Source organism: Lacerta agilis, chromosome 1 (assembly GCF_009819535.1).
Source record: "Lacerta agilis isolate rLacAgi1 chromosome 1, rLacAgi1.pri, whole genome shotgun sequence".
NCBI classification, from domain to species: Eukaryota; Metazoa; Chordata; class Lepidosauria; order Squamata; family Lacertidae; genus Lacerta; species Lacerta agilis.
The window spans coordinates 75325959-75342982 of NC_046312.1; the positions used below are offsets into that span (position 1 = coordinate 75325959).

The 17024-nt window shown below is 42.5% G+C and overlaps 2 protein-coding genes across 9 annotated transcripts in view; one reads left to right on the forward strand and one right to left on the reverse strand.

Moving 5' to 3' along the window:
- Nucleotides 1-960: 960 nt before the first annotated feature.
- Nucleotides 961-11403, reverse strand: TMEM80 (transmembrane protein 80). Of its 3 annotated transcripts, XM_033155790.1 has the most exons (5): nucleotides 10720-11403; nucleotides 7264-7280; nucleotides 2864-2957; nucleotides 2679-2771; nucleotides 1190-1395 (listed from the first exon to the last, which is right to left on the reverse strand). In XM_033155790.1, exons 1-5 carry the CDS (start codon nucleotides 10736-10738, stop codon nucleotides 1190-1192), a joined length of 429 nt encoding a protein of 142 aa, XP_033011681.1. In that variant the 5' UTR covers nucleotides 10739-11403. The 3 variants fall into 3 exon arrangements, with proteins under 3 accessions (XP_033011689.1, XP_033011673.1, XP_033011681.1); XM_033155798.1 differs by lacking the exons at nucleotides 2864-2957; nucleotides 7264-7280 and having other exon boundaries at nucleotides 961-1395; XM_033155782.1 differs by lacking the exons at nucleotides 2864-2957; nucleotides 7264-7280; nucleotides 10720-11403 and adding an exon at nucleotides 5601-6015 and having other exon boundaries at nucleotides 961-1395.
- Nucleotides 11404-17024, forward strand: part of DEAF1 (DEAF1 transcription factor) — a 31102-nt gene continuing 25481 nt past the window's right edge. For all 6 annotated transcript variants that reach the window (XM_033155760.1, XM_033155734.1, XM_033155743.1 and 3 more), the window contains exons 1-4: nucleotides 11404-11710; nucleotides 12745-12842; nucleotides 13820-13949; nucleotides 16596-16739. In XM_033155760.1, the coding sequence (XP_033011651.1) occupies nucleotides 11437-11710; nucleotides 12745-12842; nucleotides 13820-13949; nucleotides 16596-16739 (646 nt within the window). In that variant the 5' untranslated portion in view covers nucleotides 11404-11436. The remainder of the gene's footprint in view (nucleotides 11711-12744; nucleotides 12843-13819; nucleotides 13950-16595; nucleotides 16740-17024) is intronic.

Here is a 17024-nt window from a genome sequence, read left to right on the forward strand (position 1 = left end):
AAGGAGTGTTTCTACACTTCCCACTATGAGAAACTTAACTGAACCACAATAGGCATACTCACCAGCTCAATTAGTATCAGTTAAATGTGAATGACTTACAGTCTGTTTATTCTTAGTGATAGAAAAATAGAAATATATACTGTCCATAAATACAAATTTAAAAATATGATAATCTTTAACACACTACTTAAGGCTTTCTTGTAGAAAAACAGGCACCATTTGTGAAATAAGGTTGTCTCCTCCTGCACATACCCAAACCTGCCCTGGAAGGTTACGGTGACCCTCCAGAGCTGCTGGGTGGGGATGAGGGCTGCATGGGAAAGGAGAATGGGGGGGGGGGTGTCTGCTCGTGCAACACTGGATATTGCTCTTTCATTAATAAAATATATCTTTAAAATATTTTGAAAACAATTCTTAGAAACCTGTAATTCTGACTTTAACTGGGAATTAGGCTTATGATAACGTACAGCTAAGATACCAGTTTCAAGTAACTTTTAAAAGATTGTTACATTCTTTTGAAATTTTCACTATAAATGCTTATGCATAGTATGATACAGTACAATAACATGTGATTTAGTTTCACTGATTCCACTGTTAAGACCACTGAAATGAGTAATCACCTCAAAGAGCTGCAAAAATTAATCACAAGAGTCTGGCTATATTTATTTTGAGAGATGATTCAAGCTTTATGAAGCACTTTATTGCTACCTATCTACCATGTATCTTCCCTAGAACAAGAGGTCAATGCCTCTAATCATATGGTATACACACACCGGGGAACTGTGGGTAATCCCTAGGATCTGTCCACAGCATGAATTTCTACATTTGTAGAAGCATATTTTCCTTGAAACAATGTGGTGCTCACCAAAGGCAGGCAAAAGACAAACAGCAAGCTTGTCTGCCACAAAAAATGTGGATCAGCTTTGATTTGAGTATCAACATTTAACTCCAAACTTCAAAGCAGAGACCACCACTAAATAAGCTATGCTAAGAATAACCCTGCAGAATGTGTTATATGTTAGTTCATGATGGCCTCATGGAACTTTGCAATGTAGTAAGAACAGTTATGGAAGTGTTTATACTCGAGAACATCAAGTCCATGTACTTTTACAAGGATCAATTAAAAATCTGTATTTCTTCTTTTTGAAGAAAATACAGAAGATAGGTTCACCACAGATAACAACGTGAGTTAACTGACAAATGCAGCAATGGCTATGACTTGCAGGATTGCTTCAAGTCCACATGTGACAAGCAGTACAACATTAATGATGACATCTGCTCGCAGGACATATGTTTGCCACACCAGAAAGTAGATGGATAGGATTATGCTGCCGGCAGTGATCACAAGACTGATACCCAATGGATACTCTTCTTCTGTTAGATTCCCTTTGGTACCTAGCAAAGTTAAAAAAAAAACAAAAACACAAGCACAATTGACAAATGATGAATGTGATAGCTCACAAAAATACAAATTCAAAGCGACTATAATGGCCTTTTACTAGCTGCACCTAGCATGATAGCTATGATCATTCTTGGGCCAGGAGAGCCTTCCGAGGATAACACAATGTACACTGGAGTTTATAAGAGAAATACCAGTGCTATTCCTTTTTACAGTGCTTTTGTGTTGATATAGCTAAGAAGCAGAGCCTTCCCTTTCATTGTATCTTCCCCTTTTCAACCACCATGATCCACAGAACCCAGCAATACTCTCGGGTACCTAGTGCAGTAGGGCTGTTGCTGCACCCCCCCCCCTTCTATCAACAGCATTCCATCTACTTACCAAGAAGGGCAGGGCAGGGACATGGGCAGGGCTGTGTGGGCACACTGGTGAAAGCCAATTTGGTGCTTCTGCTACTAAACTGATACAGACCCAATCTCTCTGCCCTGTCTTAGTAAGTGGCAGTGGTGCCACTGCTAGGATAGTAATGGCACAGCACAGCCAGCAGCGGAGCATATGGCCGTGCTGCCCAGGGCAGGCGTACTCCCAAGGGGGGCGTGGCACAGAGGGTGCCCTCCCAGGCGTGGGATAGCCACTTGGTTGTGCATGCCCTGCAGCCAGGGGTGGAGCGAGCCGCCCACGGGGGCGGAGCAAGCTGCTTGTGGGGGTGAAGCGAGCCGCCCATGGCGGACATTCGGCACGCCGCCCACCCGCGACTCCCAAACCTCCCCCAAGCTGTCAAAATGGAGGAGGAAGCGGGGAATGCCGCTGACAAAGCAGCACAGCTGCCCCCTTAGGCTGACAGTTCAGGGTAAGCTTGGGAGTCATGGGTGCACCGAATGTCACCCCCTCAGTGAGGGCACCCAGGGTGGTCCGCCCCCCTTCCTACGCCCCTGAGCACAGCCTCTGGTCCTGATTTTTATGGTTTAGTAAAATTGCCCTCTTTTAGGATGCAACTGATAGACACTTACTTTAGAACTTACATCCAGGCAAACATGCATTTGACTGGAGTGTGAACTTGACAAATATATCCCTTATTTAACTAGCATTTAGCAAAGTCTCATTTGCACTTTTACCCATGTAGGTCAGTCAGCCATTTTAATATTTAACATTAAAAGTATTTAAATGTGTTGTAAAATAATTGGTTAGTTGTCATGAATCAGCATGTTCCAACATGTATCCTTACCAAAGGATTAATATTTAACCATGATTCTAATGTGCATGCTGCTATCCAACTTACCAAAGTATAGCCTGATTGCTTCAAGAACTGCCATAATGAACAGCAATATGAGATCAAGAGCTAAGAAATCATCTGGATACGTGAAAACCTGACCTGCCAATGAGCAAAGTATAAATGATGAAAAAAGACAAGTAACAAGAGGTCCATAATACAGCTATTTTAGCTGTGTATTTGAATTAACTTACTTTTATAAATAATCATCATCAGGGTTGCTAAAAAATAAAATATATAATAAACTACATTTAAACAGAAAAGAATCTGTAAGGGAACTGATGACAGCTGGCAGTTTCTGTCAAGGAAATTGGTTTTAATACAATCAGATCATGTCCCACCACACACCCCACACACTTCAGACAGCAACACTCCAAGGTTTTAGATAGAGAGGGGTTTCTTAGCCCTGCTAGTTGAGATCCTGTTAACTAGAGGTTGACCAGGGACCTCCTGCATAAAAAGCATGTGAACTGCTATAGAGCTATGGGCTCTCTCAAGGTATGACAATGTAAGCCTTCGATGAAACATTTATTGTGAAAACTGTTGATACAGAAGGTCTTGTTAAAGTTAAAAAAAGTTTTTAAAATGGTATCTGTATAAAACTATTTGTTCAAGCCACAGGCTTTGTTTTACAGGGATTTTATAAAGGCTGAGAACAAGATCAAAGGCAATTTAACTTTCACAGTCCATTAAGAGGAAGACTATTCCTGCAGTGGCTTTATGAAAATCCTGTATGATTTGGAGTATGAATTTTCAAGTGACAGAAGCCTTTGTTGGGTTATTTACACTTTCAAAATAATGTACACTGGTATTTCAGTCCTCAAAGTCTTAGAAAATAAAATTACTGGCCATGGACTGGAAATACCCAGGACTTTACAATCCTGGCTCAGCCAAATTCCTATTCTAATTCCACCCTACATCTTAAGATTCCAACACACTAAATATTATAAGCACCATTCTAGTTGTAAGAAGAACCACCCACCTACTTGAATTTTATTGACTAGTATTCAGCTAAGGTTTAATCAGAGTGGACTCACTGAAATGAACATGACTAAAAGTTAGGTTTGTTAATTTCAGTGGATCTATACCCAGAAAAACTGAGTTTAAATACCACCCATTAAACTTGCAATGTCTACTGACCGAGATCAGAAAAACCTGAGATGGCAGTGCTCATGACAGCTGGCTCATCAGATCTGTAACCTTGAAGCACATTAGGACTGGATTTGGAAGCTCCCAACTGAATCACTAAGCTCACCAGGTGGCCTTCAACACAATTGTTCTGCCACATTCTAACCTTCCTAAAGGAGTTGGTGTGAGGAAAAATAAACTGCATTGTATTTTATAGACTGAAATGTGCCACAGAACTTAATAGCAATCTAGGTCAGGATAAACTAAGGTTTCTGCAATACCTCCTATGAAGAAATGATAATGGTTTAATGTTTTTCTGCTTCTTCTAGCAATTGTAAATCCATAGATTTAAAATTGTAATACAATGAAATACAATATAAGAAATATAATAAGCAATAAAAATACAATTAAAAATCAATAGGCATATTCAATCTGATAGATGCGCCTTCTCCAACTGCAAAATCCACAGACATGCCGTGGAGCACCTGAATGAAGCTTGTGGTGGTTCACAGGCTGGTTTAGGAACTCCTGACATAAGAGTTTGTGTTGTATCTTCCAAAGATTTCTGTGGTGTTTTGCTTAATCGAAAGTGTGAGCTGAGCTGCATTCTAGCAGAGGGGACTGGTAATGGAGAGTAAATGATTCACATGTGGAGGGTTTTGCCATTCCATTCATGACAATGAGAACCACGTGTGCATTTCTCCATCCAAATGTATAAACCACGCTGAGCCCAGGTTCAGGGACAATCTATAAGCAAGGTTTTAACTGGGAAATGCAACTCACGCTATCATGCTAAGAAAATCTCAGCTAATTTCACACTAAGAGGTTGGGAATAACCCAGTATAAAGTGGAATAAGTTGATAACATCATGGTTATCTTATAAATTCCTTTTTTAAAAATTCAATCTTTATTGGTTTAAAATCAACACATACACACAAAGAAAGCTTAGAAAAAGAAGAAAAAGAAAAACAGAACAAAAGAAACACAATGCATCTCTTACAAACAAAAAGAAATAGAACAATACATCGCAAATGCACAAAAATACTCCAGCCCTCAACTTCCGACTTCCTTGATATGGGTTCTTTGTTTCCTTAAATACTTGCCTCTATTTATTCAATAAGCTTAAACTTTATTAAATCTTGTTTGTGTTCTTTATACCTTATTCAATTCCAAATGTTATTCAAAGCATTCTAAAGTTTTTATATGGGGACACTGTTCTTTTAAATATTGTCTGAAATCTCCCATTCCCTTTCTTACTTTTGGGTCAACCGATCTCTGATCTTTTCCTTCATATATGCTAGTTCCATATATTCAAACAGTTTTACTTGCCACTCCTCTTTTGATGGAATTTTACTGTATCTCCTTTCCACCCCTTGGCAATCAGCATCCTCGCTGCCGTTGTTACAGGCAAAAAGATCCTTCTTTTCTCTCTTGGGGTTTCTGGTGCCATTATGCCTAAGACACGAAGGCTTCCGTTTTTTTATTAAATGTTATTTTGAACAGTTTTAAAAAGTCATTATATATATACGTTCCCAAAAGCTCATTATTTTTTTTGCAACCTCACCCTATGTGGTACATCGTTCCCTCTAACTCTCTACACCTCCAGCATAAATTTGAGTTGGTTCTGTACATTTTGGACAGTTTGCTGGGAGTATGACCTGTATAGCATAGCATCTTCATAAAGTTTTCTTTTATAGTGAAGCAAGCCGCGAATTTCAAATCCCTACTCCATAAATTTTCCCATTCCTCCATTTGTATATTGTAAACAAAATCCTTCGCCCACTTAACCATGACTGATTTTACCTCTTCTTCCTTTACTTATCTTATAAATTCCTGAAGGACACCTGAAATGCACAAACACAAACAATTGCTGATTTCTGTCATTTTTCTTCAGTTCTATAAATCCAACAACAACACATAAGGAGTCAACCTTCCAAAACAGAGCAATGCTTAAATAGCTGAAGTGTGCTTCCTCTGCATTGTTTTCATGGTCCCTTTCTATTTTTACAGAAAAAAGCATATACACCAGTTTTGCTGGAACACATGAATTCCTGAAAGTGCTGTACTTGCTCTTGGAAACAATGCCTGTAGGCACCCTGCACACTCATACAGTCATATACGGTATTTATTTGAAAGAATGAATCTGAAGCAGCCATGCCCATTTAGTTAAGTCCCACTGACTGGAATGAGACTTATTTCTGAGTAGGCATGCATAAGGTAAAGGGACCCCTGACCATTAGGTCCAGTCACGGACGACTCTGGGGTCGTGGCACTCATCTCACTCTATAGGCTGAGGGAGCCGGCGTTTGTCTGCAGACAGCTTCCGGGTCATGTGGCCAGCATGACTAAGCCACTTTCTGGTGAACCAGAGCAGTGCATGGAAACACCTTCTCGCCGAAGCAGTACCTATTTATCTACTTGCACTTTGATGTGCTTTCAAACTGCTAGGTTGGCAGGAGCAGGGACTGAACAACGGGAGCTGAACCCGTCACGGGGATTCAAACCGCCGACCTTCTGATCGGCAAGCCCTAGGCTCTGTGGTTTAAACCACAGCGCTGTAAAAGACCTACAGATAATAGCTACATTCCAGCTTGTGGAGTGGACATCAGTTCTACTGAAACAGAACTGAGTATTCACATTCTCCAGACTGAAGGAATGAGAATGAAAATGAAAATGAAGGAATTGTAGCAGCAGAAATATTTGAAGACTGTCTAGAATGCCTTTTGGGGAACTTGTTACAAACTGTATCACCCATGTGTCCGGAGTGTTGGGGGACCCTCCAGAGCAGATTTGGGTGGACATGGTGGGGGGGGGATGACTGCAATGAGAGGAGAAATCAAAGAAAATTGCTTCCTGATCCATTCTGCTGATATAACCCTTATCATCAGCTGAGTAAGACCAATGGATACAACTCTATTTTATGGAGACCACTCTGATTATTTCATTTTTTAGTTTCCCAGACTATAGATTAATCAGGTTCTAGTACTTATACAGTAATCAGTGACAACATATACTGCTTTCGTATATATTAAATTTCACTACGAATTTACAAACTAAAACTTATCGGAGTATAATGAAACATAACAGTAGTTTTAAAACTTTCCACCTTCAGTAATAATAATTATTTATTTATTTATTTATTTATTTATTTATACCCCGCCCATATGGCTGGGTTTCCCCAGCCACTCTGTGCAGCTCCCAACAGAGTATTAAAAATACGATAAAACATCAAATACTGAAAACTTCCCTAAACATGGCTGCCTTCAGATGTCTTCAAGTAGTATTCCCCATGTCAATTTGTTTGCTACTGAATACCTGCATCACATTATATTCTGCAACATGCTTGACAGTCCATAGTCCTCATTGAGGAAACCCAAAGAAGCACCCACATAACACATTACATTTGAAAATCACAGATAGAAAGAAGCAAAATTATTTCATCATCTGAATGAATAAGAAAGGATACAACAGATGCTGCTCTTCCTGTATATAAGACAAAAATAATAATTAGCTGAGTCTATAATTTTTGGACCAAAGATTAAAAACCTAAGAATGGCTGAATACATGTTGTACAGCAGAAATTACTTTTTTTCAGAGCTACTGGGAAAACAATTTAAGCTATGACAGTAGCCAGTTAGAACATGAACAGCTCACTTCAGAGCTGTAAACACAATGCTGAAAGATGTATTTCATACCACCCCTACTCCCTGCAAGGATAATGCTGCAATTTACAAACCACTTAAGTCATCTTGGGCATATTTTTCAGTTTAGGGCTACAGTCCTAAACACACTACTGAAGTAAGCCATAAAGAACACAATGGAACTTATTGCTGCACAAACATGCACGGAGGTTATAGAACTAAAGCCTAAAACTGAGCAGAATGTTACGTTTTAAAGCAAGAAGTAACAAAACTAGGAAGGACATAAATAATTCAGTCATTCATCAATGTCATACATTATTACAGTGTTTTTCAACGTTTTTTGGGCAAAGGCACACTTGTTTCATGAAAAAAATCACGAGGCACACCACCATTAGAAAAGTGGAGGGTGTCCCCCTAGGGAGCGCCAATCGGCGCCCCTGCTGGCCAAGGGTGGGGTCAAAAACCCCACCCCCCATACCCAGGACACAGTCCGGCGCCCACCCAGTGGGCGAAAATTTGACTTTTTTTTTTTTTTTTTTTAAAAAATCTTTCGAATTTTTCAATTTTTCCCACGGCACACCAGGCAACATCTCGCGGCACACTAGTGTGCCGCGGAACAGTGGTTGAAAAACACTGCATTATTAGGCTTGCATAAAATGCTTGATGTAAAGCCTAGTTACACAAAGCAGTTCTCTATCCCCCTCTAGTGAATTAAGCATGCTATGGTTTCTAAGTCTGTGAATTATTTCAACAGGGGCCTAAGTCAGTCTTTAGGTTGAAACAAAATAAACCTTTAGATGTAGTTGAAGTTACACATTATAGTGCAAAAAATTCATAAGATGTGGGCATGACTGTAAGATGGAGGTGTAGCCTGAAATTATATTTAATGTAAAATAGCTTATGGTACACTATGTTTAAGCAACTGATAGGTATGGATACCCTCTCCATCTAATCAAACATCTACAGTCTGATGAATGCCACTTAAAAATAATAATACATATCTCTGTGAACAGTCCCACATGAGAGTTTATATTATTCATTACATTACTAATGCCATCTGCACCCCTCCAACCCATAACTATTACACACACACACACACACACACACAGCCCATGTATTTCAAGTACATGGTCACAGAAACACTCCCAATAAGAATCACAATGCCTGTGTTATTGGCTGAATTATTTTTGTGAACCCCAAGCACCTAATAATATAGTGAAGCAGCCATATTAAACAGCAAAAATAAAGGGCTAAGAGTAATAAGGGTTGTAACCAACAAAGTAATGTTGTAAGAGAAACTTCCACACATGCAGCAGAGCACCCCCTCCATCCACACCATTCCCTGATTTGCTCAGGGTTCCCTTCCACTGGCCCTCCAGAGCAGATATGGAGGAGTGTTCAGTTGTAGGAGAGGGAGCTCTGTTGCACAAATCAAAGTTGTTCTGCTCATGCAATGGCTTTGCTGGATTTGACCCACAGCCATTAATGTGTGGTCACTCTTGACTGCTCTGAAGTGACAAATGTGGCATCCCATTCAGTAAGCAGAGGGGCATTTCCCACAAATACATCTCATTTTGGGGGATACATATTCATCCCACTTTTTCTCCCCTGTGCTCAGGGTACATATCCTCTAGCCCAGTGTTTTTCAACCTTTTTTGGGCAAAGGCACACTTGTTTCATGAAAAAAATCACGAGGCACACCACCATTAGAAAATGTTAAAAAAATTAACTCTGTGCCTATATTGACTATATATAAAGTAATTTTTCCATTTTTCCCACGGCACACCAGGCAACATCTCGCGGCACACTAGTGTGCCGCGGAACAGTGGTTGAAAAACACTGCTCTAGCCCACCCCTTTTATCCTTACAATAAGCTGAGAATTAAGTTATTATGACAGCAGTTGGCTCAAAGTCACCCATGTTTGGACCAAGGTCCCAGGTATGTCCAGTAATCTATGCATCAGCCTTCCCCAACTCCAAGCAGCTCCAACCAACATGGCCAATAGCTAAGGATGGTGAGTGCTTGAGTGCTTAAATAGTGCAGGGGTGGGGAACCTGGAGCACCATAGGTTCCCCACCCCCACACTACTGTACAATTTTGCTCTCCAATAATTCTGTGTACTTTGAAAGTCAAAACTGCTTAGAATAATTGGATGCTTAAGCTTTGGTTGCTGTAGGCAACAGTCTACTTCATCACTCATAAAAGCTCACAGTAAACAGACTAGATAGTCATTCAAAAAGCTGCAGGCCTGATCACAATTACTAGGGAGAAAAAAAATCAATTTAATGTAATGAGATTTTGGCTCTGTTGTCACTTGAGGTGGCAAACCTGTGTCTAAGGTAGGGGTGGGGAACCTTTTTCAGTTTGAGAGCTGCATTCTCTCATAAAGAACCATCCAGAGGCAGGACACCAGTGATGGGCAGGGCAGGAGGCAAAAATGGGCGGAGCAACCGCTAGGACTCTCACTTTTGTACAGGCTGCATTCTAGACACACAAAAGCCAGGGGTGTACACACAAACACATACACCTTTCAATCCAGGCAGCCACAGTTCAAGGCCACATTCCAGGGAGGTAAAAAAAAGAAAAAGAAAAAAAAGAGGAGAGCGCAGAGCAGTGCCTCTGTAAAGGGTGTGGGCCCAAGGCTAGCTGCAGGACAGGAGGGCTGCATTTGACTCCAATGCTCACCACCCCTGAACTATACTGATTTAATTATGGCTGTAGGAGGGGGCTTTTGCAATTAAATGAATTACTTCTCGATACCGAAAATCCCCTCCATATAGAAAAGAAATGTCAGGTAAAAGGCTAAGCTGAAACACCACCTTTCACCCTGATATCTAGTTTCCTATGTAAAATAATTTTATGTTGGAGGGTGCCCATTGGAGAAGCATTCAATCAGGCTAACACTCCGCCCCTGTCAGAGGCGATAGCGCTCTGCTTAAGAGACTTGCCGCCTCAATGAGAACTAGACACCTAAGCCCTAATCACCAACACTTACAAAACGCAGAAAAATTCCTGCGTGGACGTACTTAAGAACGGACTGCGGGGTTGCAATCTGAGCCTCGTTTACTGAGGAATAAAACGCCACTCCGAGCAAGAACGCGCATTTTCGCTTCTCTGTTGCCATGGAAACCTAATACCAGGCAAGGCCAACGCAGCCCAGTGAGCAACCGGCGGCCTCGTCACCAGGCTCTGGAGCCGCGCGCATGATTAGGGGAACCGGGCCTGCCTCCCCTCACTCGCCCTGGTGATAATAGCGGCGCCTTAGCAGCACTAAGCTCACCTCGCCTGACGGACGCCATTTTTTCGCTCCCCCCCGCCTCCCGCTCGCTCTCCGCCCCGCCTCAGTTCCTCCAATATCCCGATAGTCCTTGCGCAGCCTCACTCGGGCCTCGTGAACCTCCGCATACTGCCGTTCGTTGCTTTTCGCGCGGGCGGGATTGCACAACAGATTTCGGAGCTCAGGCATTCGGGCTGAATCGGACAGCTCCGGTGGCCTGGGATTGTGAGGGGCGGGATTCAGAAATGCCTGTTCGGCCTTTCCCGCTCGCTTCCCGCTTACGCCCTCCGATTCGGTTATAGCCGGAAAGACTCGGGTCTCTTCGGCAATCGCCGTCGGTCGCCGGTTTTGAGAAGCCGAGACGAACTTGGACCAGTTCGGGCGCCTTCGCAAGCTTTCGGCCTCGTTCTAGATCTCTTCAATTGGGAATTAGGCTGATCGGAAGAGGTCGGCTTAGATCGGGAGCTATTCGGGATTTTTCGGGTGAGACCGAAGCGGGGCTCCGGAGGCCTCGGCCAGGGTTGCCATCGGCAGCACTCGGGAGGGTACTCGGGCAAGATCGGAGAGGGCCTTGGGCAGTTCGTTTCGTCACTCGGGAGCCGTCAAAGAGGCGCTCGGGTGAGATCGGAGACGAAATCTCAATCGGACGGCCTCGGCTCAGCTCGCTTCGCCCCCCCACCCGCGTCCCCCTCCAACACCCCCGGCTAAAGGCCTTTTCGGATGGAGGACTCTGACTCGGCCGCGAAGCAACTGGGCTTGGCAGAGGCGGCGGCGGTAGCTGCCGCCGCTGCAGTTGCTGCTGCGGCGGCAGCTGCCGCGGCCGCAGACGGGTCGGAGCACCAGCAGCGTGTGGAGTCAAGCAGCTCGGGGGCGGAGCCACCAGAGGAAGAGGAGGTGACGGCCGTGACCGTAATGGCGGCGGATGCCGAACACATCGAGATGGGAGCCGAGTCCCTGCCGAGCAGCGACGAGGCCACCGCGGCTGCCTTCGCAGGTCAGCGCACCCGGCGCATGCGCAGAGGCACCCACCCAGCCACTCTGTTCAGCTTCGTCCCTGACGCTTGGCTGGTTCGCGCTCGTGCGCTTCAAGGAGTGTAAATGGACCCCCATCTGTTTTTGTAACATCACGTTTTGAATGCTCGTATTGCATCAGACACCACTCTGCTCTGTGGAAGTACTTCGCACGTTCCTCAGCCGCTATTAGTCAAGTGTATAGAAATCACGTGTACACATGCATGTGTGAATCGGCTCCGATACATAGTAAAGTGGAGAAGTTGTCACTGTCATGGCTGCAGTGTTTCATTTCTACTGCTCCCTGAGTCATAGGGCTACTGGACCTTTAATACCGTGGTAGGGAGTCTTTTTGACCTTTTTGACCTTCCAGGTGTTGGCCCTGCTGTTTGGTGATGATGAGAGTTGGAATCTCAATGTCCGGAGGGCCACAGGTTTCCCATGCCTGCTTTGACAGCAGCTGGACAAGCAGAAATCTAGCAGATGTACGATTCCTCTATAGTTCCCAAGGGAGAGCTGTGCCTGTTTAATTTCCGCCTGTCAGCCAACTGAAGAAAGACACGGAGCCCTGCTTTGTAGTGGTTAGATGTGACAACCCTAAACACAGCAATATAACTTGTCTGTGCATTTATACGTTTTATTTTTTAGTTTGCCTCACTCAGGAATTATGGCTGGATGTCTGAAATGCATAAAATATCAAAGTAGCATACAATAAAGCTTTGCTCAGTTAAAAAAATAAACACTTGAAAAAGCAAGTGAAGTAGAAAGTTCTATAAATACTTGCATACATTGACCTCAGTCATACACTGGGACTAAATCTTGGCACTCAGTGGAATATATTTCTGAGTAGGCACACACACAGGACTGCACTGTAAAAGGGGAAAGTTTCCCACTGCATCTCACCACTTTACATTTAAGTGCAGTCACTATGTTTTGGATGTTTTACTGCATGGAATTTATCTGGTCCATGGGAGGCTGTAGCAGAAAATTAAACATTATTTTGGCCATATTTTACAGAAGTGACTACAGTAACTGTAGCCAACGTGGGTGCCTCTGCAGACAACGTATTCACTACTTCAGTAGCAAATGCAGCATCTATTTCAGGACATGTGCTGGTAAGGTCAGGATTGATTCATTCTTCTCCAGTATTTATTCCTTCATATTTAATATTTTGTTTGTGATAAGTAACATCAAAGCTGTGTTTGTATGTCGCTATGACAATTCATCAATCCAACTGCACAGATGTTGCTTTTATCCAGGGCTTGTGGGATAAATACATTATTGTGTACTCTTCCTTTTAATTACATTATGGGCAACCTTACACATTACACAGAGGAAAACCCAGGTTTGCCAACAAGTGTAGATTCAACATGAATCAGTGAGTAGCCAATCACTTGAAAATGTATAAAGCTGCCCTGATGTAGCCATTGACTCTACAATGGCCCCTTTTATATCACTTGTAAAAACTCAATAATGTAATACTGTTTAAATAGTTCATAATTTGCACAGGCAGCATCTAGAGTCTAGACTGTAAGATCCTTGGGACAGAGACCTCTCTCAATGTTGTATGCCAGGGGTCAGCAAACTTTTTCAGCAGGGGGCCGGTCCACTTTCCCTCAGACCTTGTGGGGGGCCGGACTATATTTTGAAAAAAAAAAAACATGAACAAATTCCTATGCCCCACAAATAACCCAGAGATGCATTTTTAAAAAGGGACACATTCTACTTATGTAAAAACACTCTGATTCCCGGACCGTCCGCGGGCCGCATTTAGAAGGCGATTGGGCTGCATCTGGCCCCCGGGCCTTAGTTTGGGGACCCCTGTTGTATGTCTTATGTTCTGCTTGTAGTTAGTTTTATTTACCTGTTGGCCCCAATCCAATCCATACTGGCCCAGGAATACTCTGGGAACTGTGTCTATGCAACTGCACAATGGACGCTGAGGAAGGGAGATGTAGATTTCTCCTCTCCCCTGTAAAGGTGCAAATCCACCTTAGATATTTCCATACTAACTTAGAAATCTATAGGCAAACTAATATAAAAGAATAACAACCCTTTCAAGTTGTATTAGCTAAAGCTCTTTCTTCTGCAGTCTGGAAGGACAGCTCTTCAAATTGGAGACAGCTTGAACACTGAGAAAGCCACTCTGATTGTGGTCCACACAGATGGCAGCATCGTAGAGACTGCAGGCTTAAAGGGCTCATCGGCATCTCTAGCATCAGGTATTATGTGGCCTTGCAAAGCTTTTTAAAGTGTCACTCCTCAAGTTTAGTTTCATGCCTTGCAATGATAAGGTTATTGTGACAGTTAACTCATCATGTTTGGCTTATCACCTCTTGACATTTTGTTGGTGTATTTTCTGACTGTTCACTTTTATATCTGAAATGACAGATGAAAGTACTTTGAGTTAGTTCAAGTAGCTAAGGGAAATTTCTAAAATGAGAGATGGAAGGCAAAGAGGATTTTGTGACAGGATGTTTATTGAATTTTCGCGAAATAAATACAATGACTTGGACCCACACTTCCTATAAGTGGATTTCCATTCATCGGATTCTCCCTTTGGGGAAAAGGGCAAGAGAGGTGATTTCTACAGATTCCTCCTTGCTCCTCCAACCATCTCTATACTTGGAAATCTTCTTTGGAGGTGGGGAAAACTTCTGGAATGTGTTGGGGCTGGAGGGGGGTACTGGTTAAAATCACCTGCCCCTTCCCCCTCTGTTGAACTGGAATCCTTCCCAGGAACAGAAGGTTCCCTCATGATCTATTGGAAGACAGAATAATAGAATTGTAGAGTTGGAAGGGGCCACAAGGATTATCTAGTCCAACCCCCTGCAACGCAGGAATCTTTTGCCCAAAGTGGGGCTCAAACCCATGACCCTGAGATTAAGAGTCTCATGCTCTACCGACTGAGCTATCCCACGGGTCTTGTTCAATTTAGTATTAATATAAATGTGCATCAGTATGTGTGTTTACTTTTTTATTACAATGATTACAACTATAGCAACGTAAATGTATTTCATATCATGCATAGAATATCCATCACAACTGTTTCCTTTGTCTAGTGTTGATTCCAATAAAGTGCAAAAGGACTCCAGATTTCCGGAAATGTCTCAATAGAGTTGATTCTTCCATTCCTTAATTATTTGTGTTGTATTATTTTATTCACTACTATTAAATCTAAAATTTTATTCTTCAAAAACTTACCCATTTCTTAGCCAGATATCTTCCAAATCTTATCCAGCCATCTTTTCCATTTCCCATGCTTCTGCAATCATTATACAAGCTAAATCTACATGAATCACCAAGATTTGTTTGTGCATGTGTTCTTCAGTCTCTCTCTCTCTCTGTGTGCTTTTATCTATAAACATTTATGCTTACAACTGTTAACTTACATACTTATTTTGTTGTTCTTTTCTGCTGTATATGTATTCATGTGAAACAATGAATAACAATAAGTAAAATGAAAGATTACTCAGACGTTATCATTGCGAGTACTATGTTTACGGAAACCACAGCTCAATTGGAGTTCTGTATAATGTGTTACAGTCAGGCTGTTAGTCCAAGTAAATGGGACTACAGGTATGTTGGCTTTGATCCAGTTATTCAGGTCTAGCATGTTTTTGGTAAATGACAGTTCCAGTAAATATTGGAAGCAGTAGGCTTTTGCAGGCTTGGAGAAGGACTTGTGCTTGCAAACTGTGAGTAAAACTATAATTTTGAACATTGAAGAAAAAGTATGGACATAACTGATAAGTTCTGTCTCTTTGTTTCTGTATTTAAATCCTTTTTTTCTTTTGAAAAGCCAGCAGGACTATCTAAATGACTGCAGGTGCCTTGAGTAATGACATGAAAGGAAACAATTCAGCTTCAATATCCCATTTGTACTGTAGTTCCAAGCTGTTCTTCGCCTGCTGTCTTATTGTTCTCCAGGTGGTGGTGCAATAGCTACTTGGAACACCCAAATGTTTTTTCTGTGCCATGCCTTTTTTTAAAGAAAAACTTCTCTTTCATTTGATGCAGTGTTATGAAATCAGTAAATCAGGGCCAGTTCATATGCTATGAGAACAATGTGATTGGCGCTTCTGCATGCTTGCATCCCATGTTGCACTAGTAATGGCCAAACTGGGGGAAACATGTGGAAGAATTGTATTGTGTGTCTCCTCTCTATGCCACTGTGGTTGAATGGAAAGCAACAATGACCTTTGCCCCATTCCACATGATTTCTGTATTTCAAACAGATATGCTGTTTGATATATAGAAATATTTGATTTAATATTTGTTTCCTCTTCTTTTGTTAAAGGAACTAGTTCCCAACTAGAGTGGGGGGTGGCAGGGGCTGCTGCAGTTGGACTGTCTCCACCACACCACAGAGTCCTCTTTACATTTTATATCATTTATTTGTTCTGGTACAGAGAGTCAGTTTGGTGTAGTGGTTAAGAGCGGTAGACTCGTAATCTGGGGAACCGGGTTCGCGTCTCCGCTCCTCCACATGCAGCTGCTGGGTGACCTTGGGCTAGTCACACTTCTTTGAAGTCTCTCAGCCCCACTCACCTCACAGAGTGTTTGTTGTGGGGGAGGAAGGGAAAGGAGAATGTTAGCCGCTTTGAGACTCCTTCGGGTAGTGATAAAGCGGGATATCAGATCCAAACTCTTCTTCTGCTACTGGGAAAATTGTGAACTGCTCTGGGTGCCTTGGCAGAAAAGCAGTATATGAATGCAATAAATAGTTGTTCCATTTTGTTACATTGGTCAGAAGTCACTTTGTGAATCCAGGATGTTCTAGTGGCATTTGCCTTCCTGTGGGAAAGGCAGGAGTTAGTACCTGAGTGTGCTGTGTGTGACTTCGTTTTCTTTCTATTAATCCATAGGTCCTCAGTCTCCTACTCCTTTAACATCTGGGCAAGAAAAAGCAGGAACAAAATACAACTGGGATCCTTCTGTGTATGACAATGAGTTGCCTGTGCGTTGCAGAAATATCAGTGGAATCCTGTACAAAAACCGACTTGGCTCAGGTAAGGTGTCTCTTCCTCTCTTTCTGATCTGAGGGTGATTATAAATCTTCTGTTTTCCTTCTTGAAGCCTCAGAGTCAACAGTGAGCAGTGTGGCTCAGCCTCAAATTCCTGTGGTTGTGGCAGGCCAGAATCTTGTTTTGTGAAGAACAGGGACTCAGCCCTTCCCTCTTCTCTGATAAAATCTGTTTTGAATGTCCTCTATCAGTGAAACGTACAGTCGTACCTTGGTTCTCAAACGTAAGCTGTTCCAGAAGTCAGTTCGACTTCCGAAAATGTTCAAAAAC

Excerpts from the sequence above, each read along its gene's own strand:
- TMEM80 (XM_033155782.1), bottom strand. The coding sequence starts at position 5,817 with ATGCTTTTTTCTGTAAAAATAGAAAGGGACCATGAAAACAATGCAGAG. Across the intron at positions 2,772-5,600 it reads GATAAGTAAAGGAAGAAGAG|GTCAGGTTTTCACGTATCCA; the intron begins GTAAAATCAGTC and ends GCTCATTGGCAG. Across the intron at positions 1,396-2,678 it reads AGCAATCAGGCTATACTTTG|GTACCAAAGGGAATCTAACA; the intron begins GTAAGTTGGATA and ends TAACTTTGCTAG.